The sequence below is a fragment of the Macaca nemestrina genome, chromosome 3, assembly GCF_043159975.1.
Source record: "Macaca nemestrina isolate mMacNem1 chromosome 3, mMacNem.hap1, whole genome shotgun sequence".
NCBI classification, from domain to species: Eukaryota; Metazoa; Chordata; class Mammalia; order Primates; family Cercopithecidae; genus Macaca; species Macaca nemestrina.
The window spans coordinates 181,775,305-181,801,574 of NC_092127.1; the positions used below are offsets into that span (position 1 = coordinate 181,775,305).

Genomic DNA, 26,270 nt, shown 5'->3' on the forward strand with positions numbered 1-26,270 from the left:
TTGTTTTGAGACAGCATCTAAATATCTATTGTCCAGGCTGGAGTGCAGTCATACAATGTCAGCTCACTGCAGCCTTGACCTCCTGGGCTCAAGCAATCCTCTCACCTCAGCCTCGCAGGTAGTTGGGAATACAGGAATATGCCACCATGCCTGGTTAATTTTTGTTTAGTTTTTTTCAGAGATGAGATCTCAACAGGTTGCCCCGGCTGGTCTCAAACTCCTGGGCTCAAGCAATCCTCCCTTCTCGATCTCCCAAAATGTTGGGATGACAGGCACAAGCCACCCCGCCAGGTCTTTTGCATCAAGTCTTTTAAGTGTTGTTTCATGTTTATGTCACTTATTAAGAATCACACACAAGATCATGTCCTTTGCAGGGACATGGATGGGGCTGAAGGCCGTTATCCTTAGCAAACTAACACAGGAACAGAAAACCAGATTCCTCATGTTCTCACTTATACGTGGGCACTAAATGATGAGAACACTTGGACACACTGCGAGGAACAACAAGCACTGGGGCTTATTTGAGGATGGAGGGTGTGAGGAGGGGGAGGATCAGGAAAAATAACTAATGGGTACTAGGCTTAATACCTGGGTGATGAAATAATCTGTATGACAAACCCCCATGACACAAGTTTACCTATGTAACAAGCCTGCACCTGTATGCCTGAACTTAAAATAAAAGTTTGAAAAAAAAGAATCACACATTTTGTTGTCATTATGTTAAATCCTGCGAGATCTCAAGGTGAGTCTCTTTCATAGAGAATAAAAGATGTGTCATGTGATTCTCGAATGTGAGACTCCTACTGAAAAGCAAAAAACATTCTTCTTCAATGTGTTGAAGAATAAAGAGGTGAGTAAGGACTTTCAGGTCTTTGTAGACAGCAGCACTGGACTCTTGTTGGCATCTATTTCCACTTATTCCACCAGTGAGACACACCAGGACAGTGACCCATCCTTTCCCCAGCTACCTAACTCACTCAATCGTGGGGTGCAGTAGGTAGGAAGTCCTGTTGTCTTCAGCAGTGTGCCACCCACTGAATATGTCCCTTAATTCTTTCAAGCCCGCAGACAACTCCTTTTAAAAGAATTATTCAACATGGCTCTTTATTATACTTTTATTGTTTGTATAATTCATTTTTGTCTGTTACAAATATATTTCAAACTAAAGAGTCACAGATGTTAATAAACTTGCCCAATGCATCACCTGCCTCTTAATTCCATAGTTTCCACTGCCTTGTGCTACTTGCATTCTGATTAGAGAATGGTAATGTGTGCCTCTCTGAATCAAGTTCAAGAGTAAATGCCCTGTTAGGGGATAGTCCAAAGTCTGTTGTGCTTTTGTGTGTGAGCTAAGGCTAAGCTAATCACCACCTCTCTGGGCAGCACCTCTCAGCTGCCTACTGAGTTCTTGGTGGATTGCTTAAAATATATATTAAAATGATGACCTTCATAGTATAAGTAAATTAATTGCTTTGTTATTCTAAGAAAAACTGTGGGAAAATATCTGGATTAGCAATGTGTTGATAAAATGACCCAAAGTTATACAGTATTCTAGGTGTACTTTAATATTTTACTTTATACAATTTTTATCTGTCATACATAAAAATTATCCAGCACATATAACGACTTGCCTTTTAAAAACCCACAAAAGCAGTTTTTCTGTGCAGTATGGAATCTTCCTGAGAAACTTAAGTTACAGATTTAGGAATTGTTCTAAGGAAGACTAAGGCACCAAGAAGTAAGTCGAGGCTGTCCCCCTTGTATCACAGTGTGCAGACAAGGGTTGAGCTTCTTCCAGACAAGAGCTACAAAAGGCACAGAAAGTTGCCAAGACAAAGCCAAAGAAACAATGTGTTTTGCCAAAATATTTGATAGCTCTTCCAGTTACATGAGAGACCTGGACATGGCACTAAACACGTTGACACAAATGATGACTCAGGGCTAAAGTAGACCTACTGAATACTGCAATTACTGTGGATTGAGAGACACTGTTTTTGTAACAGGAAAGTATATATACAGTCATGTGCCGCATAACCACTTTTCAGCCAATGATGGACCAAATGATGGACCACATATATGATGATGGTCTCATAAGATTAAAATACTGCATGTTTACTGTACCTTTTCTATGTTTAGATACACAAACATTTACCATTGGGTTAAAATTGCCCACAGTATTTAGTACAGTCACATGCTGTATAGGTTTGTAACCTAGAAGCAATAGGTGACACCATGTAGCCTGGGTGTGTAGTAGGCTATACCATCTAGGTTTGTATAAGTACACTCTTATGATGTTCACATAATGACAAAATCATCTAATGATGCATTTCTCAGAACATATTCCCATTGTTAAGTGACAGAAGATGTATACAGGCATGTGTGTGCGTGTGTTTGTATATATATCATACGGCTGTATACAGGCACGTGTGTGTATGTGTGTATATACAGTCATATGCACTTATGTGTGTGTGTGTGTGTGTCTTTTCAAGTATTCCATCTGAAATCAAAGGACGATATTTGAAAATATGCCTCAAACATTATAAGGTCAAGAACCATTACAATAGGAAAATGGTGAGCCTTAGGAACTTAGAAAAGGGGCATTAGGGCCCAGGTCATTCCCACAGCCTTTGGGTAAGCATGATGGTGGGTGAAAGTTAGGATGGTAACAGAATTTTCTACAGCAAATGAGAATGGAGTAGGGAGACAGTGAGTAGTAGATTTACAAGTAAAATAGGTGTATGAGCAACCAGTAATCCAGTGGAGAAGTCACTTATAAGAAGAGTAATACATATTGTGAGGGGGTATTTATACATGTAGGTCAGAAAGTCCTTCGGGTCAGAGATGGCAAAGATACCCACGTTGGAACTACAGGGGGAAAGGAGGTAGAGATGAGGCATCATGATAATGAAGATATACATACAAGGTCCTGCACGGAGAAAAGAGCACCCAGCCCCTCACCACCTCTGTAGCTCCCTGGGGCCCTCTACAGCACGGTGCAAAAACCTTGTGACCAGCCTCCCCCTAAGGTCTCCACTGGCTCTGAACTTGAACACTCAAATGAGTCTTCTTAGGGGAAATTTCAAAAATTGATTTCTAATATTTCCATTTCTTGTTTGGAAGGGGATGTGACCCAGGCAGCCACTTCAAGGGGTATCCTGTTGAGCAAGGACACGATGAGCCCAGAAAGCAGCAACCAAAGTGGAAAGGGTCTTAAGAGGAAAACTGCCAGGTCACCAGGTAGACTGACCAGGCCCCATTTCTGAAGACATTCTGCAGGGGGAGCTAATGGCAACTTTGGGCAAGTCTGAATGTCACTCAGAACTGGTCCCAAACTCCTATCCTCATGTTGAGCCGAGACTAAACTCCCACGAGGATGTCTGCAAGGGGAGAAGGGGCTATTGAAGAATCCCTGGACCGATCATGGTGGCTACAGCTACAAAGGCTCCTGTGGGAAACTGGATTGTCAAGCAGGGGAGGTAGAAAGGAAGCAGCACTGTTGAGTGCTTGCTTATTTAGGAAGCTCTGTGCTGGACTCCATTTTTGCTGTCATCTTTAGTACTTACCACATTTTAACAGGGGAAAGTTTTGTAATCCTTATTTGAGTGGCAAGGAAGCTGAAGGTCAGAAAGTTTAGGTATTTTGGTCAAGATGACAGCATGATGTCAAAATATGAATCCAGAAATGCCTGACTCCAACATTTAGGCTATGTTCAATAAATTGTGGTAATTCCCTGAAGGAGTCTCAAATTAACTTATTAATTCTTTATTCCACACATATGGTTTATTTTATTTATTTTTGTTTTTTTTGAGACAGGGTCTCAATCTGTCACCCAGGCCGGAGTGCAGTGGTGTGATCACAGCTCACTGCAGCCTCAACCTCCCAAGCTCAAGCAATCCTCCCACCTCAGGCTCTGGAATAGCTGGGACTACAGGTGCACAACACCATAGTCAGGTAATTTTTTTAAAGAAATAATGTCTTACTGTTTTGCTCAGGCTGGTGTAAAAACTCCTAGGTTCAGGCGATCCTCCTGCCTAGGCCTCCCAAAATGCTGGGGATACAGGTGTGAGCCACCATGCCTGGCTTGTTTTTTCAAAACTAGAAACTCTCCAGATGTTAAAAACTAAGCACATATTTCTATATAACAATGCACTGAAAGATATTTTTAACTGAAGGATAATAAAGAGAGGCATATCAAAACATAAGAGCTGCAGCTAAAGCAGAGCTCAAAGGAAAATGTATCGTCCTAAAATCTATGTATACAAAAAGAAAACAAGCTGCAGGATCAATGATCTAAACTTCCATCTCAAGAAGCTGAATAAGTAAATCTACCCAAAGAAATTAGAAAGCATTTCTATGTTTCCAATGATAAAGGGAGAGCAAAACCCAATTAAATAGAAAAAAATCAATGAAGCTAAAGCTTGGTTCTTTGAAAAAGTAATACAATTGTTAAAGCCCTCAAGCAAGGTTAATCCATGAAAAAAGAGAGAAAACATAAGCTACCAGTATCAGGAACAAGCATATTTTAACTGTATACTACATATATAAAACACTGAGCATGAAGAGGAGGAGGAAGACAGGGGAAGAAAAACGTGTTTTGGAGCCATCCAGAAGAATTACATTCCAGATTCCATTCTAGTCAATTTAATCCAACATGCATTTGTTGGAAGAGAATAGAAACTACTATTAGTTTGGTATGAAAGGCCTAGAAGGAAAAAGCACATGAATTTTGGAGTTGGACAGAGTTGAGTTCAGATTCAGTCTCTAGCCTGATACTAAATGTAGGACTTACAGCAAATTATTAGGTTGGTGCAAAAGGAATTGTGGTTTTGCCATTCCTTCCAATGGCAAAACTTGCAATTACTTTTGCACCAACTTAAATATATAACCTCTCTGAGTTCCTATTTTCTCATCTAAAAAATTCAATAATACCAACCTCACAGCACTGTTGGAAGGGTTAGAGGTAAAGCACCAAGTATATGGGTAGCTTATATCCTACAGAGTAATTTTCACCAACATCACCCATGGCCATGAAGTCTATGGTTTGACTATCTGTAGGAAGGGTACAAAAATACATCATGCAACAAGGTCATTCATTTGGAAATGTAATGCTTTCTGAAAAACTTGAGCATTCGTTTTTCTTCACTTGACTGTTCTAGTAAGAGAGGTTTGGTGTGGTCATTTTTCAGTAGAAAGGATGTTACCAACATATAAACAACATAAAAGGATCACATGAGAATCAAATGAAGTAACTTAATACACAATTTTCATTCTAATCTTATACAATAATTTGTCTTGACGATTGATAGATCACAATAAAAGCTATGCTGATGATACAAGTTATTTTAAGACTTTGGGGAAAAAGGCTTCCATCTCTGGCGTTGACCTTATTGTGGAGGACCCTCCAAAATCTTCAGCTCTGCACCAGCAAGTAGGCCAAGTCATGTATTGTTGACATAAACCACAAGGAGTCAAGGAGCTAAAACCACCATGGCAACTGGCTCAGATCCCAGATAGGCAAGAAGAATCCTCAGGATTTTTCACACACTGAAGAAACTTGTCAGGTCTGTGACAAGAAAGCAAAGAAGGAAATCAAGAGGCCATAGGATACATCTGTGGTCCAATTCGCTAATGAAGGAAGCCCCTTTTTTAGCGACGACAAGATGCACAGACCACTGAGCATCCATACAAACTCCTCTCCTGCAGTGACGTGTCAGGAGGGGAGCTGTCCATGTCAGCTTGTGGTCAAAAAACAGCAGGAGCAGCAACCAAGGCCAGGGACCCCCACAGCTTCTGTGGCTAATTTGCTTTCCTCTCTTCAGAAGCTTCCTGAGGCTGAGTATTGAACCCAGGGTCAGAGGCAGAGGTTATAGACTATCTGGGAAAAAGCTGGAGACCCTCAGCAAGGGGACCAAACTTGCTTTGAAACAAACCTTAGATAAGTACCTACCAGGCGAATGACTCTTATTTGCATAAAAATTAGCTAAAGCAACAGGAGCCAATGGGAGTGGCTGGCACGTGAATCGGGGGATGGTGGATAGTGAGGAATGAGATTCTTTAAACTTGATTTTGCTAAATATGAGCCAAGGAAGAGAGAGATCCTCAGAAGCAGCTGCCAGCACCCCTGGGCTTCTGGAAGGAAGAGGTGTCAGAACCTGCCCTTGTGATGGATCACCTCAGGCCCATCCCTAGTCAACTGTCACGACCAGCTGGACACAGCAGCTCTAAGTATAGACTTACTCCATCCTCACCAATACGGTAACCTGGGATCCCCACATGAAGACATCCTAGGAACACAAAGTATCCTCTTTATTAAGGAAATGCTGCTATAGAAAAGAAATCTTTCAAAGACTATTTAGGATTTTTGAAGCTACCTTTGCTTTATATTAAATGAGGAGAACGTGAGTATGTTTATTAATTCTAGTTTCTAATTGGGAATTCAATTTTGGAAAAGAAGTAGCAATTATGCTGTCAAGATGATCTCTCTCCATGACCATGTAAGTATTCATATCCAATATCCCCATAAAATGGACGTGCCCTGTGTTTTGAAGCAACATAAAAGAATTAATGTACCCTCTAGGGTTTTTTTTAAGCACCACTAGAGGGCACTAGCCAGATAAAGCACGCTGACCGTTTGCTAATTTTATGATATCCACAAAAAGTATTGTTACCTTCTGTTCATTCCACTGGTTAAAACATATAAACATGTGTTAAGAAATTCCATATACATCGTATCAGGACCATGAGTGTGTATATTTAAAAAAAGAGAGTCTTGGAAATATACATGTTAATAGTGTTTGTCTCTGAGTGATGAAATTTATTAAGGGGTCAATATTAGAGTCATTAGGAAGTCTAACCTGTATAGGTCTTTTTATATATATATATATATAAAATATATACACACATATATAATATATATACATATATAATATATACACACATATATTATATATACATATATAATATATACACACATATATTATATACATATATAATATATATACATATATATTTAATTATACTTCTGTTTAATTATTAAATAATCACACCAAAACAGCTAGACAGAAGTTTGCTAAAATTAGAAGGTGTGCTTGGGATGGAGAGATTTAAACTACAATCTATGTCTGTATCCATGACATTCACCCTGGGCTCCCCTAGAGACAAACAACTGTTCTTCAAAGCCACACGGCAGTTAGACACCACAAGGGGTCCTGCCAGTCCAGTCATTCAAAGAGTCATACTGACTATATTACAACTTCATGGTCAGAGAAAAGGAGCAGTGATTTCAAAGATGATCCCCAAGTTTAAAGTCACATGATCTGATGCTCTGAATAACAAGTGTTGGCTTATAAATGACCTGGTTCCCATATGGGCCACTGTCTGTACAAGTCCAAATGGAAGCCATGCCCATATTTTCTTTCCAGATGGAGAATGAGTGAGCTCACTTGGAGCCTACAGCAGACACAAAAGAGGGGAGTTGATGAATTATAATATAAAAGTCTTCTGGGCATTTATGAGAAAAAGGTTAATGTTTAATAAGACAAAAAAGATAAAAGAGTATTGGGGATAAGACCATCTTTATTTTCCAGCCTTTGTCTAGGTTTCTACTCTTCTATTTTCTCCATGCAACATATCTTTGAACAGCTTAGACTGGTCAGATATCTGCAAAATTTCTTTTACACTTGCTCCTTCATTCATTCTTTCTGTTTTCCTGTGTAACTGCTGTAGATTGCTCATGGCCTTTTCTGGCAGTTTCCAGATAGAAGCAAGCTGACTGATAGGGAATTCCGGTCATGTGGGAAACAAAAGCCATCAGTAGAGTCCCCAGACTATCCTTCTGCTTTTTTGATATGGTTAGTGGGAGAAGATAGTGACATGGAGACAGGAACAATATTCTAGCATCTCAGCTTCTACCTCCTTTGAACAGCTTTTCCTCTCTCTGCATCAATCTTGTTCCAAGCTATTACATGTGGGAAAATCTCCAAAGATGCTTCTACCAATGAGTCCCTACCTACACCATTGGTCACAACTGCTTAAAAGTGAGTGAGGGGTCTCAGTTTTGAAACTAGAATTATAGGTGACTTTTAGAAATATATATCTATCTGTAATTTTAAACTGTTTTCTAATAAATGCAAATTATTAGAAACAATTTTTAAAATTTTTTTTAATTTAAAAAAGATAGATCTTGGTAGACTGCCATGTGACACCTTATCAGGTGTTAGGCATCTGTGCTCAGATCCAACTAAGGAAGTGTCACATGCAAAATGATGTCAAATCACAAGCATTTTACAACTTGGAAGAAAGGGCTTAGCAAAACATTCCCTTTCTCCCCTGAAACTTAGTAGGCCAGTGAACCCTGGGCTGGGCCACTCACACTGGGAATCAGAAAATATGCCGTCAAAGGTGGTATCAGCCTTAGAGGCAAGTCCTACTTGGGACCAGTAGAGACGGATGAGGAAAGGCGGCCAAGTGAAGGCCACTAGCTAGGATATCTTCTGGACTAGGCTTGGAAGGAGGGACAGAGATCACCAGAGGTTGCCATCTGTGATCATCATCAAGGCCCAAGAAAGATTCACACAGCCCTCCAAGCTCAGAGGAGGCTGAGGAATAAAGGACATTCTACAGTTGACAAGACAGTCGTTTTTTCATTCAAGAAGAAATTCATTACCTGTAGATATTCTTGCAGAAAAATCTAATATTCCTTTTGCTTATAATCGATTCCAGCTCTTTTATGGTGGGATCCTGGCATAAGTCTCTGGGGAAGAAAGAAGAAAGTATTAAAATTACAAGATCTCACAAACATTTTTGGAGTCTCTCTGTTTCTGTGGCAGGCCCTGGACAAGGCCCTTGGATAAAGAGGCAGAGTAAAGGCCCAGCCTCTAAGAGCTCCTGGGTCAGCAGGGGAGCTGAAATGTCAAGCAGTTAAATATCGTTTGTGGAGATAAAGTTAAGAGGCTGTTGAGATTCATGTACATTCATTTCCTGAGTCAGTTTGTTCCCAATGCATTCTTGTGACTGTGGATTCTTTTGTGGACTGATTCATAAAATAACCCTTGGGTACAAAGTAGTAAGATATACCTGGAATCTTCTCTTCCACCATGTATCACCCAGGCCTCTAGTGCTTGAACCTTCTCTGGTTGCAAATTATGGACTTCCACACTCCCAAAAGTGCTAAAACAGAAGAAACAACCGCAAACGTCAACCCCAAACAAAAGCATCCATGCCCCCACTTAAAAACCAGCAGGCAGAAAGGCACTGGCTAGGACCTATCCTTTGGAGTTGACGCATCAAATTGCAAATCAATAACCTTTTCTTATTCAGCATGACCCTTGGTTAACAAGATTCTTAAAATAAAATTCTTAAGTTGTGCATTAATGTTGATTCTTTAAATATCTGCTATTCAAAGAGTGGTCCTTAGACCGACCTAATGAACATCACCTGGGATCTCATTAGAACTGTAGAATTTCGGCCAGGCGCAGTGGCGCACACCTGTAATCCCAGCAATTTGGGAGGCCAAGGCAGGCAGATCATGAGGTCAGGAGATCGAGACCACCCTGGCTAACACAGGGTGAAACCCTGTCTCTACTAAAAATACAAAAAAATTAGCTGGGCGTGGTGGTGGGTGCCTGTAGTCCCAGCTGAGGGAGGCTGAGGCAGGAGAATGGCATGAACCTGGGAGGTGGAGCTTGCAGTGAGCCGAGGTCACACCACTGCACTCCAGCCTGGGCGACAGAGCGAGACTCTGTCTCAAAAGAAAAAAAAAGAAAGAAAGAAATGTAGAATTTCAGCCACCACCACCTGCTGAAATGATCTGCAGTTAAACAATCCCCACATGATTCATATGCTCAGTGAAGTTTGAGAGGCAATGCTTTGAAAGACTATTGTGGCCTGCCCTAATCCCATTCCTAAACTCTTCCCTGTTAGTCTCTGACAACTGACACTCCTGTTGCAAGTATTTGAACCATAACATCAGATTATAAAATTCTGCAATGTTAATGCTTTTACCCAAATAATTTGGGATCAGAAGACAAAAGGACAAATGCTTCCTTGTAGAATTAAATATTAAAACAGGAGAGAAGAAAAATTAATTTGGGGCACCTAGAGTTTAGAAGGCAAATTAATATATTCTTCCTCCTTTCAGTCAGCCTTAGGTGGGATTAGAGAACAAAAATTAGAGAACAAAGGCCAAAAAGGCAATCAGTGTAGTAAAAACTTAAGTATAGAAGGAGATCAGACAAGAAAGGCACAGGTGTGGCCAGATTCAGTGGTGAGGATCATTTTCAAATGAGAATAATAGGTGATTCGCATTGAGCACTTCCTCTGTTGTCAGGCACAGAGCTCAGCAATTTTCATCTGTTGTCTCAGTTAATCTTCCCATCACCATCAACTCTTCAGGTACATATACAGGGGCTCGCAGAGGTTGACTGCCCTGCTTAAGGTCACACAGATAATATGTAATGACCTCCAGTAATTGCTTTTAACCACTACAGTACATTGCTGACAATGTCTGCAAAAAGATAGTGAAGGCCAAGAGCCCAGCACAGTTCCCGATTTCCCAGTAGTAGTTTTACTACTGAACTGGGGTACACAATTTTCCTTGAGGAGAGGAGAGTCAAGGCAGGTCTTCATGGATGGCGAGGATTTAGACAGAAGGGAGCAGGGGAAGTAGGTCATATGGGGGAACTGTGTGAACAGTGGTGAGCAACAGGTAGGGTGGAGTGTAACGGCAGAGAAAGCTGAGAAAATTACACCAGGACCGGAAAAGTTAAGAGCAGGGGCTAGATATAGTACAGTGGTCATTAGAACCTGGTAGACGATTTTTGGCAAAGGAGAAATCAGACAAACACATTGACTTAGAAGACAACTCTCTCCAAAAATTTTTACCTTTTTTAGCCCAAATCTTCAGAACTGACCTGAAACACGAAAAGCATATTCTTTCTAGAGATAAAATATCCACTGTGATATTTGCAGCATGATACTTGCAAACAAGATGCAAAATAAATGTGTTACCTGTTTTTGTCAAAGATTTTACTGCGGGATCCATTGAGCATCACATGGACCACACCACAGGCAGTTTCTGCAAACTTAAAAAAAAAAAAGCTCACCATTCATCATGCAAACTTAATCACAAACCTCCAGCAGTTTCATTCAAAACAATACTTAGCAATAGCTGGTTAAGGAAGGATATTCTATATGGTTTTAGCACAGGAATGTCAGGTCTACACAATTTTCATTCCAAGCCACTGGACAGATTATGCTTCATATCAGAGTTCTTGAAGCAGTTGCTCCAATCTGTAAGTGAACAATGTTCAGTGTGATAGTTCATAGAGATGGTGGTTCAGTGGTTCAGAGGTCAGAAGTCCAAATGAATAAGAGGAATGTCTAGAGGGCGAAGATGAAAGTGTTTTCTCAGTGTCATGCACTGCGGACACTATGCTTCATTTAGTGGAAGCAGGTAGATGATTCAGGGATAAGGGAAATGGGAACACCACAAAAGGGGAAACTGAGGAGAGAACAGGGGACCCTCAGGCCTAGAAAAGCACAGAGAGGGCTGGGCACGGTGGCTCAAGCCTGTAATCCCAGCACTTTGGGAGGCTGAGACAGGCGGATCACGAGGTCAGGAGATCGAGACCAGCCTGGCTAACATGGTGAAACCCCGTCTCTACTAAAAATACAAAAAACTAGCCGGGCGAGGTGGCGGGCGCCTGTAGTCCCAGCTATTTGGGAGGCTGAGGCAGGAGAATGGCGTAAACCTGGGAGGCAGAGCTTGTAGTGAGCTGAGATCTGGCCACTGCACTCCAGCCTGGGTGACAGAGCGAGACTCTGTCTCAAAAAAAAAAAAAAAAAAAAAAAGAAAAGAAAAGCACAGAGAGAAAGGAGGGCTGAATAAATGAATGAATAAATATGCTTGAGCAAAGAGTCTTATTTCTTCATGCAAGAAACATTCAGCAGGAATCTTTGTTAGACTTTGGAAAAAATGAAATGAACAAAATAAAGTGTTCTATATGCTCCCTCCAGGAGGCCTCCCCAACCCCTGGGACTAGCTCAGGTCCCCTTCTCTGACTCTGACAGCATCCTACATTCCCTCCACATTATCCAACTGTATTATATTATAATGATGGGTTTAACCTACCCACAAAAATTAAAAATTAAAAAAACCCTGCCTCTGTTATCAGAAAAAGAAAGGGACAAGTCTGAAAAAAGAAGGCCATCCACATATGTCCATGAGTGATTGGCAAAATAAAGGTGCTGGTAGCTCACAAGGGCAGGATGCCTTCAATCACATGCAACTCTGTATTCCTAGTACCAGGGACTGAGTGGGGAACACAAGGAGGTTCTTGATACACATAAAATGTGACTTGGCTTTAAAAGATTTTAGCACCAGCACTGTCCTAAAACATACCATAGAGTAGTGAAATGGAAACTATTCTCAGAAAAACCAAACAAACAAAAACTATAAAGTACCCATGACTGTCCACTGTCCATAGTAAGTACTCAATAAATTATTTTCGAAGTGGGTGGATTTTGAGTTACATTATAGGATAGTGGTATCTCATTTAAACATTGCAGTAACCCTATGGAACAGGCAAATTTTGATTTCCATTTGACAAATGAGGAATCAGAAGATCAGAATGAGTAAAGGAATCTGCCCAAGTCTAAACCTTACAACTTCCAGGCTGTTTTTCTGTTTCCATCATACCAGGGTTTACATAAATCCCCCTAAGACACAGGTTTAGCTAGGTACCAACCTAGAGTTAAGATCAAACCTGTCCTGTAAAAGATAGAACCAATAAGCAGATTCAAAGAACAAAATTGAAGAGCATGGCTTTGGAATCAAGAAGACCTAGGTTAGGCTCTTGGGTCCGCAACTTATTAGCCCAGGGAACTTGGATGAGTCACTTAACTTCTGAGTCTTAGTTTCTTCACCTTTAATGTGGGGATTTGTCACACTACCTATGAGGATGACTCAATGGGAATGACAGAGGAACGCATTTCAAGGCTTGTCACAGATATGCTGCTAGGATTTGAATGTAAGTGTTTCTTATGTTGAAACCTAAGACCAATGTGATGCTAATAAATGGTGAGTCCTTTAGGAGATAATTAGGCCCTAAGGGCTCTGTCCTCATGAATGAGATTAACACCCTTATGAAAGGGCTCCAGGGAACTAGCTAGGTTCCTTTAGTCCCTCTGCCTCTGCCATGTGAGGACACAGCAAGAAGGCACCATAGGTGATAGCTATGTTAATTACCCTGATCTCATCACTATACCTTATATGTATCACCACATCACTACATACCCCATAAATATGTAAAATTATTATGTATCAGTTTTTTAAAAAAATAGGTAGAGGGCGGAGTGGTGAGTATTTCCCAGCCTAGATTCTGAATCTGGAGTCAGACAGCTTGGGATAAACTCCCACGTATGCCTCTTACTAATTCTGTACATTTAGTAGATTCCTTATTTACTTGTACCTTCACGTTGTTATGTGTTAAATGGGCACAATACTCACGGCACCTGCTTCACAGGGTTCTGATGAAGATGCAAGTTCTTAGTTCATGTAAATATCTGAGGACTGTACCTGCCACATGGTAAGGGGTCTATACATGTAGATTGTTACTACTGTCCCAGGAATCTAAGATTGACTAATACCCGAATCAGAGGATTAAATCAAGCCCCAGGTTGCTTGTGCCAAAGTCAGACACCATGTGTACGCACAAAGATTCTGCAACTGGAGCCCATGGACCCTCTAAGAATGTTCTAAAATTGGATGTGTAAATTTTCTGGCATGTGCTTCTGAACCTTTTTCTCAGGAATGAATCCTATATTTTCATTTCTAAAAGTATCTGTAATCCAAAAGTGTTAAAACCAAGCACTGACTGGATGACATCTTAAGTTCTGTGGTCTCCAAAGCTCTAGAATTTCACTGCTTGGTACTTACCCTGCGGGAAACCGTTTTCCAGAATACCGAAACAGGGTTGTTGCTGCAGTCCTTTCTCCAGTCTGGGCAAGATTGATAGTTTATTTCTAAAAGACACAGTTTGGAGAAAATAAAGTGGAAAAGAGAGAGTATAAATAAGCTCTACTCTTCCCTGGCTGTTCAATCATAGTGAAACCATTTTCCAATGTGTCACTGCCAAGACGGAGGCTGGAGAATGGACACATTTTGACCCAATTAAACTAAGTGTCCCCTGAATTCCTTCCAAGTTCTTACCTAATCTTCCAAATCCCAGATGGGAACACAGTGGCAAGTTTTGAGTCATGATTCTGGGAAATGCTAGCAAAAGTTCATCTGACAGAGACAAGCCCTCCACATTATCTCCAGTCCAGGAAGAATTAAGAGGTAAAACCAGTCTTTCAGTGGTTGCTTTTGCCAACTGCTTTTCTGCTTCCTGACAACTCTCTCTTGCTGAGTTTCCTGTCCCACCTTCTTAAGTCTTCATCACTTACTCTCAGATGGCCTCAGGGTCTTCCTACACTTGCCCTCATCAAAGCAGTCTTATCCCTGAGCGAAGTACAATAGACATAGAACATGAATACATAGTTTCTGTGTCACTTCTCCCAAGGATATCTGCTTTAATGCACATTTATTGAGTTTTAGTTCTTAGAGGTAGAAAGATAAAATAGAAAGATAAAATAGATGCGAATTTTGCCTTCAGAGAGCACATGAATAGTAATTCTAGGAGTCTTATTATGATTAAATGTTTAAAACCAAAACCACACAAATATAAAAGAAACATTCCCGTGTATAGATATAAATAATTATTGTGGAGTCAAAAGGAATTATCTTCCCAACAGAGGTAAAGATGTTGATGGTGAAATGGACATACATTTTGTAATGTGGTTTAAGTATATATGTTTTCATGAATATAAACCTCTTTTATCTTCACAACCACATCTGGAGAGAATTCTCTCAGTTTGTCATCTTTCCTCTCCTAATAGGATTCTTCCCCATTGCTGTCTGCCATTATAAAAACATACCATTAAATAAAAATTTAAAGTTAGGAATAAAAACAAAAAGAAGAAAATTTGACAAGGAACAGAAACAAAATCAAGAATATAAAAAAGGCAAGAGAAAAAAAAGGAGATTAGAAGGTTATGGAATAAATTAAGAACTTCATAGTAAAACGAATAGGCTGAATGCAGTGGCTTACACCCGTATTCCCACTTTGGGAGGCCAAGGCAGTTGAATCACTTGAGCCCAGGAGTTTGAGACTAACCTGAGCAACATGGTAAACTCTGTCTGTATAAAAAATACTAAAATTAGCTGGGTATGGTGGTGCACAGCTGTAGTCCCAGCTACTCAAGAGGCTGAGGCAGAAGGATTGCTTGAGCACAGGAGGTTGAGGCTGCAGTGAGCTGAGATTGTGCCACTGCACTGCAGCCTGGGTGAGAGAGAGAGAGACAAGAAAGAAAGAAAAGACAGGAAGAAAAGAAAAGAAAAGAGAAAAGAGAAAAGAAAAGGAAGGAGAGAAAGAAAGAGATAAAAGAAACAATGAAAAAATGGTAACAAATACATAAATAAGAAACAAGGCAAAACTAAATCTGGTTAAAATGTTGAGAAAAAAGTAAGCCAAAATATTAAAAAATTAAAATATAAAAATCAGGTCTTTCTACTCTTCTGCCTTCTGCCATGTGAGGACGTAGCCACAAGCAGAAAGCAAGTCTTCACCAGACGTTGACTTTGCCAGTGCCTTGATCGTGGCCTTCTTAGCCTCCAGAACTGAATACTTAAAGCCTAGAGGAGTGACATCAGCAAGATGGCAGGGTAGAAAGTCTCAGACTCTACTCCCACTAAAGTTCAACTAGCAATTATCCACAGACTAGGATGTCTTTCTAAAGGCTCCAATAGTTGTAAACAAACTTGAGACACCTACATGGTCCATAGAACTGAATGAAAATCAAATTGGATGGGTAAGAAGAATGATCTCACTTTGACTATGCTACCCCTTCCCCTCCCTCAAAAGAGGACACAAAGCCAGATGGAGAGAATTTTCCTGGGCCATGGTTTCTATAAGGGGAAGGAGAACCAGATGCAGTCATCCATCTTCCCTAGCATTTCAAGATGCTTCCCAGGAAAGCTCACTCCAGTCTCCTCTCATGGGGAACACTGAGGATACCAGGACAACTAGACTGCACCAGCTTAGGTAGAAACAAAGAAAGGATGCAGAAGTCACAGTGATCAGCACGTGGACCTTGATGGTATCTCTGTGTTTCTGCCAGCTGTGGCATCCTATGGGAAACAGCAGCCAACTTCATGGCCCCAAACAAGCTGAGCTGGTCTCCTTCAGAACCACTTGGGGAAGTTCAGTCTAGCTTAAGTTCCTAGATAGCTAGATTCCATGCCTAGACTCAGAGACCAACCCAGTGACCCAACCCAGGCAGGCAGATGACTGCCTTTGCCCATCCTAAAGAAACATAAAGGCTAGATTTAATTGATCCAGGAAGTCAAGCAGTGGCTCCACTCAGCCAAAATGCCTGCCAATGACCTACCCAGGCAGGGAAACTTTTACCTCAGTGCATTTTGGAGAAGCATCAGAGTTAGTCCCAGTTGATCTGGAAGGTCAAACAGCTGCTCACTTCAGCCAAAGCCAACCGCATGGCTCCATTCTCAGGAAGGTGATCCTCAGCTGCACATTTCTAAGGAGCATAGCCTCTTATCTTGCCTGTCTACCTAACCTTGGAGCCCAGCCTGAAGTGCTGCTGAACTTAAGATACCAAATATCATAACTGTCTGGCCAGGAAATACAACCTATGAATGATGTGACTAGAAGCCATCACAGTACCCAGCCAGCAGCTATAAAACAATGAAACCACAAGGAAGACAGTAAGAGAAGAAGAAAGAAACACAGTATCTAAAAAAGCAGAAAACAATTAATAAAGTGGCAGTAGCAATTCTTTACCTATCAGTAATTATGTTGAATGTAAAAGGATTAATTCTTCAACAAAAAGAGGGAATGAATAGTTTTTTTTTTTTTTTAAGATCCAACTATATGCTGCAAACAAGAAACTCACCTCACTTTTAAGAACACATATAAACTGAAAGTGAAGGAATGGAAAAACATATTCTATGTGAATGGAAACTAAAAGAGATCAGGAGTAGCTACACTTATATCAGACAAAATAGACTTTAAGTCAAAAACTGTAAAAAGAGACAAAGAACACTGTATAATGATAAAGGGGTCAAGTCATCAAGAAAATAAAACAATTGTAAATATAAATGCACCCAACATTGGAGCAACTAAATAAAAACAACAAACATTTAAGGTTCTGAAAGGAAAAATATAATGTAAGGCAAAAATAGTAGCGAACTTCAATACAACACATATTTAAGGATCTGAAAGGAGAGATACATGTAAGGCAAAAATAGTAGGGAACCTCAATATCCACTTTCAACAACAGACAGATCATTTAACCAGAAAATTAATAAGGAGACAACAAACATGTACAATACTTTAGACAAAATGAACCTAACAGACCTTATACATCAGCATCGACACTATCCAACAGCAATGTAATACACATTCCTCTCAAGCACACACAGAGTATTTTCTAGATTAGGGCACATATCAGGACACAAAAACAAGCCTCAACAAATTTAAGAAGGTTAAAGTCATATCAAGTATCTTTTCTGACCACAATGGTAGAAAACTAGAAAACAATAAAATAAGAAATATTGGAAAATTCACAAATATATGGAAATTAAACAGCATGTTCTTGAAAAACCAACGGGTCTATAAAAAAATTAAAAGGAAAGTTAAAAAATACACTGACATGAAAACGTAAATACCATATACCAAAACATATGGGATGGAGCAAAAGCAGTTCTAAGAGAAAAGCTATAGTAATAAATACCTACATTAAGAAAGAAGAAAGATCTCAAAAAATACACAACATTATGGAAGGAAATAATAAAGATTAGAACAGAAATAAATAAAATAGAGACTAGGAAAATAATACAAAAGATTAACAAAATTTAGAATTTTTTTTTGAAGAGATGCACAAAACTGAAAATATTTAGCTAGCTTAACTAAGAAAAATGAGAAGATTCAAATAAATAACATCAGGAATGTAAAACAAAGACATTACAATGGATATCACAGAAATACAAAGGGTTGTAAGAGACACTATGAACAATTATTAATATATGCCAACAAGTTAAATAGCACAGAGGAAATGGATAAGCTTCCAGACACATAAAACCTACCAAGACTGAATCCTGAGGCAGTGAAAAAGCTGAATAGGAATAATGAATAAGAATGAACCAGTAATTTAAAAGCCATCAAATGAAAGCCCAGGACCTGATGGATTCACTGTTGAGTGCTATTATATCAAACATTTAAAGAACTAATTCCAATCCTCCTCAAACTCTCAAACTCTTCCAAAAAGTTGAAGAGGAGAAAATATTTTCAAACTCTTTTCATTAGGCTAGCATTACCCTGATAGCAAAGCCAGACAAGGACCCTACAAAAAAAGAAAATTACAGGTCAAGATCTTTGGTGAACACAGATGCAAAGATACTCAACAAAATACTAGCAAACTGAATTCAACAATATGCTCAAAGGATCATCCACCATGATCAAATGGGATTTATCCGTGGGATACAAGGATGGTTCCACATACACAAACTTTAATAAACGTAATATATCACATTCACGGACTAGAGAACAAAAACCATGTGATCATCTCATTAGATTCAGAAGAAGCATTTGAAAAATTCAACATCATTTTATAATAAAAACTCTCGCCAAATTAGGTATACAAGGAATGTACCTCAATAAAATAAAGGTCATATATGAGAAGACCACAGCTACCTTATACTCAATGGTGAAAATTTAAAAGCCTTTCCTCTAATATCTAGAACAAGGATGCCATTCTTGTCACTACTGTTCAACATAATAATGGAAGTTCTTGTAGAGTAAATAGGTGAGAGAAAGGTAAGGCATCCAACTAAAAAAAAAAAAAAAAGTGAAATTGCCACTGCTTATTGATGCCATAATTTTATATACTTAAAAACCCTACTAAAGACTCCAGCAGTCTCACCTCCAATATTGGGGATCAAATTTCAACATGAAGTTTAAAGGATCAAATATCTAAACTACAGCAAAAACATAGGGAAAAAACTACAGAAAATTGGTCTGGGCTATGATATTTTTGGATTTAACCCCTAAAGTGCAGGCAACACAAGCAAAAATTAATAAATGGGATTACATCAAACTAAATTGCTTCTGTATAGCAAAGGAAATAATTAACAGCATAAAGAGACAAACTTGGGATTATGAATTGAGAGAAAATATTTGCAAACCATACATCTGATGAGGGGTTAATATCCAAAATATATAAGGAACTCAGACTTGAGAGTAGAATAAGATGGAGTAATAGAAGGCTCCACCAAACATCCCCTTCACAAGACACCAATTTAACAACTATCTACACAAGAAAAGCACCTTCATAAGAACCAAGAATCAGAGGGGCACATATAGTACCTGGTTTTAACTTCCTATCACTGAAAGAGGCACTGAAGAGGTAGGAAGAACAGTCTTAAATCACCAATGCCACCCCTCTCCCACCCTCCAAGCAGTGGCTGCTCGGTGTGGAGAGTGATTCTGTGTGCCAGGGAGAGGGAAAGCATAGCAATTCCGAGGCATTGAACTCAGGGCTGCCCTGTTATAGCAGAAAGCAATACCAGACCAAACTCAACTGATGCCTGTCCCGGGAGGGAACATTTAAATAAGCCCTAGCCAGAAAGGAATTATCAATCCCAGCATTAGAAACTTGAGTTTTCACAAGCCTTACTACTGCAGACTAAAGTGCCCTGGGGCTCTAAGTAAACTTAAAAGGCAGCCTAGGCCACAACGACTGCAACTCCTAGGCTAGTCATAATGCTGAACTGGGCCCAAAGCCAGTGGACTAGGGGTACATGTGACCTACTGAGACACCAGCCAGGGTAGCCAAGGGAGTGCTGGCATTGCGCCTCCCCTATCCCCAGGCTGGACAGCTCATGCATCCAAAAGATGCCCCTTCCTTCTGCTTGAGAAGAGGAGATGGACAAGTGGGGAGGACTTTGTCTTGCATTCTTGGATACCAGCTCCAGGCACAGCAGGATACGGCAGAATTATGAGGCCCCATTTCCAGGCCCTGGCTCCCAGATGACATTTCTAGGCACACCCTAGGCCAGAAGAGAACCTGCTGCCTTGAAGGGAAGCAGCCAGACCCGGCGGGATTCATCGCCAGCTAACTGAAGAGCCCTCGGGCCCTGAAAAACCAGAAGTGATACCCAATTAGTATGTCATGGGCCTTGGGTAAGACTCTGTGACTTGCTGGCTTCAGGTACAGCCACAGAGAGGTAGAGCACTAGCTGGACTTGGGGTACATGATTCCAGGATGTGGCTCTTGGATAGCATTTCTGGGCCTGCCCTGGGTCAGAGGGGTGCCCACTGCCTTGAAGGGTGAGTCCCAGGCCAGGCAGCATTAACCACAAGCTGACTGAAGAGCCCTTGGGCCTTGGAATATTAGCAGTACACTGGCAGTACTCCCTGTGGGCCTGTGGTGGTGGTGGCCATGAGGTGAGGCTCCTCTGCCTTAGAAAAGGGGAAGACAGTATGGGAAGGACTGTGTCTTGTGGTTTGAATGCCAGCTTAGTTACAGTACAGTGCAATACTAGGTAGACTTCTAAGGTTTCTTACTCTAGTTCCTGGCTCCTGGATGGTACCTCTGGACCAACCCTGAAGAGAAGAACACGGGTCTGGCTGGCTTTCTCACCTACTGATTGTAGAGCCCCAGAGCCTTGAGCAAATATAGATGGCAGTCAGGAAGTGGTTACAGCAGGCCTTGGGCAAGATCCAGTGCTGTACTGGCTTCAAGTCTTACCCAGCAAAGTCCTAGTTGTGGTGGAGTGTGTCACCAGCTTTATGTGGGTCAGAACAGAAAGAGGGACTCTGGGAGAAAGTAAAGGGACTAGAAAAAGAATCTCTGCCTGGTAATCCAGAGAATTCTTCCAGATTTTGTCCAAGACCATCAAGGTGGTACCTCTATGAGTGTGTGAAAGACCCACAGTATTACTAGGCTTGCAGGGCCCCCCCTACAGCAGATACAGCATAGATCACAACATCCAAGTCCTTTAGAATATCTGGAAAGTCTTTCCAAGGACAAGTACAAACAGGCCCAGGCTGTAAACACTACAATAAATACAATGCCTAGACACAGAAAAACACCTACAAGTATCAAGACTATCCAGGAATACATGACCTCACCAAATGAATTAAATAAGACATCAGAGATCAATCCTGAAGAAACAGAGCTATGTGAGACAGAGAATTCAAAATAGCCATGTGGGCAGCAAGCACCCAGGTGCTGAGGCAAGAGATCGAGGGCACGAGCTGTTCCAGTATGATAAAATACATAAAATAAGAATAGTTATACTAGATACAGATCATAGATATGATTATATATGAATATCATTAATCATTAGTGTGCAGCAACTATTCTTTGTTCCAATATTATAATAATCCTCGCTCTACAATCATAACCTAGGAAAAACCGGCCATACAGAGATAGGAGCTGAGGGGACATAGTGAGAAGTGACCAGAAGACAAGAGTGTGAGCCCTCTGTCACGCCCAGACAGGGCCACTAGAAGGCTCCTTGGTCTAGCGGTAACGCCAGCATCTGGGAAGACACCCGTTGCCAAGCAGACCGTGGTCTAGCAGTAGCGTCAGTGCCAAGGAAAACACCTGCTACTGCGCAGACCAGGAAAGGGAGCCTCCCTTTCCCTGGGTGGGGGGGGGGGGGTTCTGCATTTCTGGGTGGCAAAAGGCAGACCATAAACACTATGTAAAGTCCAGAGTAAGAAAAACAGATTTCCACCTTGAGCCAGAAAGTGGGCAGAAAAACGTGGCAGTTAAGAGCAACGTTTCTCAAGTTAGTCTGAGTTTGCTTCGTGCTTTGCCACTTACTGGCTGGCAAGTTACTTAACTCCATGTCTCAGACTTCCTATCTCTAAAATGGGATCACCATACGAGCTCGTGGGGCCGTGGAGGATTAAATGAGTGACTACATACATAGCACATGGAACACTGGCTCTTTTTAAGTACTTAATACATAGTAGCTCTTATTAATTTATAAAGAACTTCTACTAATTAGAAAATAATAGATATCCCAGTACAGATGGTCGAAATATATGAACTGCCAGCTCACCGAAGAAACAGAAAATCTACCATTTATGTATATATAGTAGCCTCACCATCAAAGAAGTTCAAACTAAATTGAGGTATTATTTTTTTCTCAAATGAGCCAAAAAAATTTAAAGTAACAACATCTGGTGTTAGTGGGCATATAGGTAAATAAACTATCTCATATACATTCTTTATTTTTCTTTTTTTAGTATAAAATAGAGATGGGGTCTTACTACGTTGCCCAGGCCAGTCTTAAACTCCTGGGCTCAAGTGATCCTCCCTCCTCCACCTCCCAAAGTACTGAGATTGCAGGTATGAGCCACTGTACCTGGCCTCATATATACTCTTGATGAAGGTATAGTTACCATCTTTTAAATTACACATTATCAGTTTCTATTACAATTTATCCTTTAACATTGAAGTTTCATTTATAAAAATTTATCATTCAAGTATGTGTGTGTGTGTGTGTACACAAAAGTGTTTCTTACAACAGTGATACAATAGCAACCAAAGCTAAAGCAACTTAATATCCATTAATAGGATTCTTAACCATAAAGCCTTTTTAAAAAGTATAGCTATCTTTATACCTACTAATTTTAAGTGAATAAAGCAAGTTGCACAACAGTATGTGTACATTTTAAACATACATGCTTACATTAGCATAGGGAAAAGTCTGGAAGGATCTATATCAAATTGTTGACAATAGTTACCCTTTGAGAAGTGATGTGGAGGTAGGACAGGAAGGGAAAATTCAGAGTGACATTTGCTTTTTTCTTTTATGCATTTCTTTATGTGCAAGTATTTTTTTTTTTTTCAAATAATCATGGTCTATTTTTGTAATTGAAAATAATGCAAACCTGGGACGAAGAAGCTATAATAAGATAAGCTTTTAAAAACAAACAATGAAAAGTAGTAAAAATAAGAATAAAACTATATAAAGTAAAAATATCCACCATACAAACAAAAAGGAAAAAAAAAAAAAAGAAGTGAAAACTGCAATACGGTTTTGGTTGTAGGAAATCCCTTCCCATGGTGAGGTATTGAGACTTTCTGGGCCGGATAAGGCTACATCTGAAAAATGATGGCAAAGCCAGTGCCTGAGATGGAAGAGTCCAGTCCATGGCTACTGTGATAATTCTGAAGAACAAGAACCTTGGTCTAGGTCCCACTGAGACCTCATCCCGTTCTAGAATTCTTTGGACCTGAATGATGACCTTATAGAGAGCAAAATACCAAGAATTCAGAAGCAGGCTATGTGAGCACTCAAAAGAAGGGAATTAGGGGGCATGGGCAATCCCAAACTCTGAAGTCAATTTTTCAAGAAAACAGGGAATGCTACTTTACATCAGCCTGAGATGCCATTAAGGGTAGTGCTATAGTTTGGATATTTAACTCTCTAAACCTTATGTTGAAATTGGATCCTCAGTGTTGCAGCTTGGGACTAGTAGGAGGTGTTTGGGTCATAGGGATGATCCCGCATGAATGTCATGGTGCTGTCTTTGTAGTAATGAGTGAGTTCTTACTCCACTAGTTCCCAGGAGAGCTGGTCATTATAAAGAGCCTGGCATCTCCCCTGACGTCTCTTTGCCTTCCTCCCTCACCGTGTGATCTCTGTACATGCCAGCTCCCCTTCCCCTTCTCCATGATGGAAACAGCCTTAGGCCCTCACCAGAAGCAGATGCTGGTGCCCTGTTTCTTGTACAGCCTGCATAACTGCGAGCCCAATAAACCTCTTTTCTTTATAAATTACCCAGCCTCAGGTATTCCTTTATAGCAACACAAACGGACTAAGATAAGTATAGATGGCATCAGGGTGGGTACCTGTGGCTCTGTCCTCCACATTGACCGTTCAGGGCCCCCAGCAGAACTCACTCTGTTCACCCTAGACATCCCTGGGCAATCCCACAGGGCCCAGAGCCTCACCGAAAGTGTTGAATTCTCCACACCATGTGAGGTCATCAGCAAGGTAGCCTAGCAGCGTGTCCTCCAGGGTGAACATGTCCCGCTGGACCTGTGTGAACTGATGGGCCAGATCTTTTATTCTGCTCCAAAGAAGAGTCTAAGGAAGAATAAATACAATCTATTACTGAGATCAACTTAGCATGACAAAACAAAATAAATCCATGGTTTTGTAAATGAAAAGAGAACAGAGCATATCAAAGTAAATCACCCATAGTATGAATAAGAATTGTTGTATGCATCAATGATTTCTGAGTGCACGAGAGTGTAGGGGAGAGAGAGAGAGTGTGGGTGTGCATGTGTGTGTGTGCGCGTGTGTTCTAGGTCATAATGTAAATGTTTATTTTTATTCTAGGTTGCAGTCAAAAAAGTCTGAAAGTCACTGATCAAAATCTTATAATCAACATGGGATCACATCTGGAGGTGGCATTAGAGAGTTACAATATTCCTAAGCTTATCTCCAAAAAAACTTTGTCTACATGCTGTTTTCAAGATGTGCTCTTTGATTCTTAAAGAACTATATAACCCCTTCCAAATTCCCTAAATATTCCCTACCCCTACCAAAAAAAAAAAAATACAATAGATTTTTTGTATTTAAGGGTTCCTCTTAAAGGTACAGAGAGTCAAAGTTCAGAATTATATTCTGTTTTATGAATCTATTTTTTTATTTTTATTTTTATAAGTTCCAGGGTACCCATGCAGGAGGTACAGGTTTGTTACATAGGTAAATATGTGCCATGGGTTTGCTGCACCTATTAACCCATCACCTAGGTAATAAGCCCAGTATGCATTAGTTATTTTTCCTAATGTTCTCACTCCCCTCACCCCAACCCCAACAAGCTGCAGTGTGTGTTTTTCCCCTCCCAGTGTCCATGTGTTCTCATTGTTCAGCTCCCACTTATAAGTGAGAACATGTGGTGCTTGCATGTTCCTGTGTTAGTTTGCTGAAGATATGGCTTCTGGCTCCATCCATGTCCCTACAAAGGACATGATTTTATTCCTTTTTATGGCTGCATAATATTCCATGGTGTATACGTACCACATTTTCTTTATCCAGCCTATCATTGATGGGCATTTGGGTTGATTCCACATCTTTGCTATTGTGTGAATGGCATTGCAATGAACATATGCGTGCATGTATCTTTATAACAGAATGATTTTTATTCCTTTGGGTATATACCCAGTAATGGGATTACTGGGTCAAATGGTATTTCTGGTTCTCGATCTTTGAGGAATTGCCACACTGTCTTCCACAATGGTTGAACTAATTTACATTCCCACCAACAATGTAAAAGCATTTTTATCTCTCCACAATCTCACCAGCATCTGTTGTTTCTTGACTTTTCAATAATGCCATTCTGACTGGCATGATATCGTGGTTTTGATTTGCATTTCTCTAATGACTAGTGATATTGAGCTTTTTTCATATGTTGTTGGCCACATGAATGTCTTCTTTTGAGTCTGTTCACGTCCTTTGCCTACTTTTTGATGGTGCTGTTTATTTTTTTCTTGTAAATTTGTTTAAGTTCTTTGTAAATTCTGGATGTTAGACTTTTGTCAGATGGATAGATTGCAAAACTCTTCTCCCATTCTGTAGGTTTTCTTTTCACTCTGATGGTAGTTTATTTTGCTGTGCAGAAGCACTTTAATTAGATCCCATTTGTCAATTTTTGCTTTTGTTACAATTGCATTTGGCAATTTCATAATGAAATCTTTGCCTGTGCCTATGTCCTGAATAGTATTGCGTAGATTTTCTTCTAAGGTTTTTATAGTTTTGGGTTATACATTTAAGTCTCTAATTCATCTTAATTTTTTTATGAGTTGCAAGGAAGGGGTCCAGTCTCAATTGTCTGCATATGGCTAAATAGTTCTCAAGCACCAGTTATTAAATAGGGAATACTTTCCCCATTGCTTGCTTTCATCAGGTTTGTCAAAGATCAGACAGCTGTATATGTGCAGTTTTATTTCCGAGATCTCTACTCTGTTCTATTGGTCTATGTGTTTATTTTTGTACCAGTACCATGCTATTTTGGTGTCTGTAGCCTTGTAGTACAGTTTGATGTTGCGTAGTATGATGCCTCCAGCTTTATTCTTTTTGCTTAGGATTGTCTTGGCTATATGAGTTTTTGGTTCCATATAAATTT

At 40.2% G+C, this 26,270-nt stretch overlaps 1 protein-coding gene across 2 annotated transcripts in view; it reads right to left on the reverse strand.

Moving 5' to 3' along the window:
* Window positions 1–1,087: 1,087 nt before the first annotated feature.
* Window positions 1,088–26,270, reverse strand: part of LOC105487906 (CD38 molecule) — a 66,967-nt gene continuing 41,784 nt past the window's right edge. For both annotated transcript variants that reach the window (XM_011751563.3, XM_011751564.3), the window contains 6 exons: window positions 24,091–24,226; window positions 13,937–14,022; window positions 11,008–11,081; window positions 9,076–9,168; window positions 8,666–8,752; window positions 1,088–5,563 (listed from right to left, as the gene is read on the reverse strand). In XM_011751563.3, the coding sequence (XP_011749865.2) occupies window positions 5,500–5,563; window positions 8,666–8,752; window positions 9,076–9,168; window positions 11,008–11,081; window positions 13,937–14,022; window positions 24,091–24,226 (540 nt within the window). In that variant the 3' untranslated portion in view covers window positions 1,088–5,499. The remainder of the gene's footprint in view (window positions 5,564–8,665; window positions 8,753–9,075; window positions 9,169–11,007; window positions 11,082–13,936; window positions 14,023–24,090; window positions 24,227–26,270) is intronic.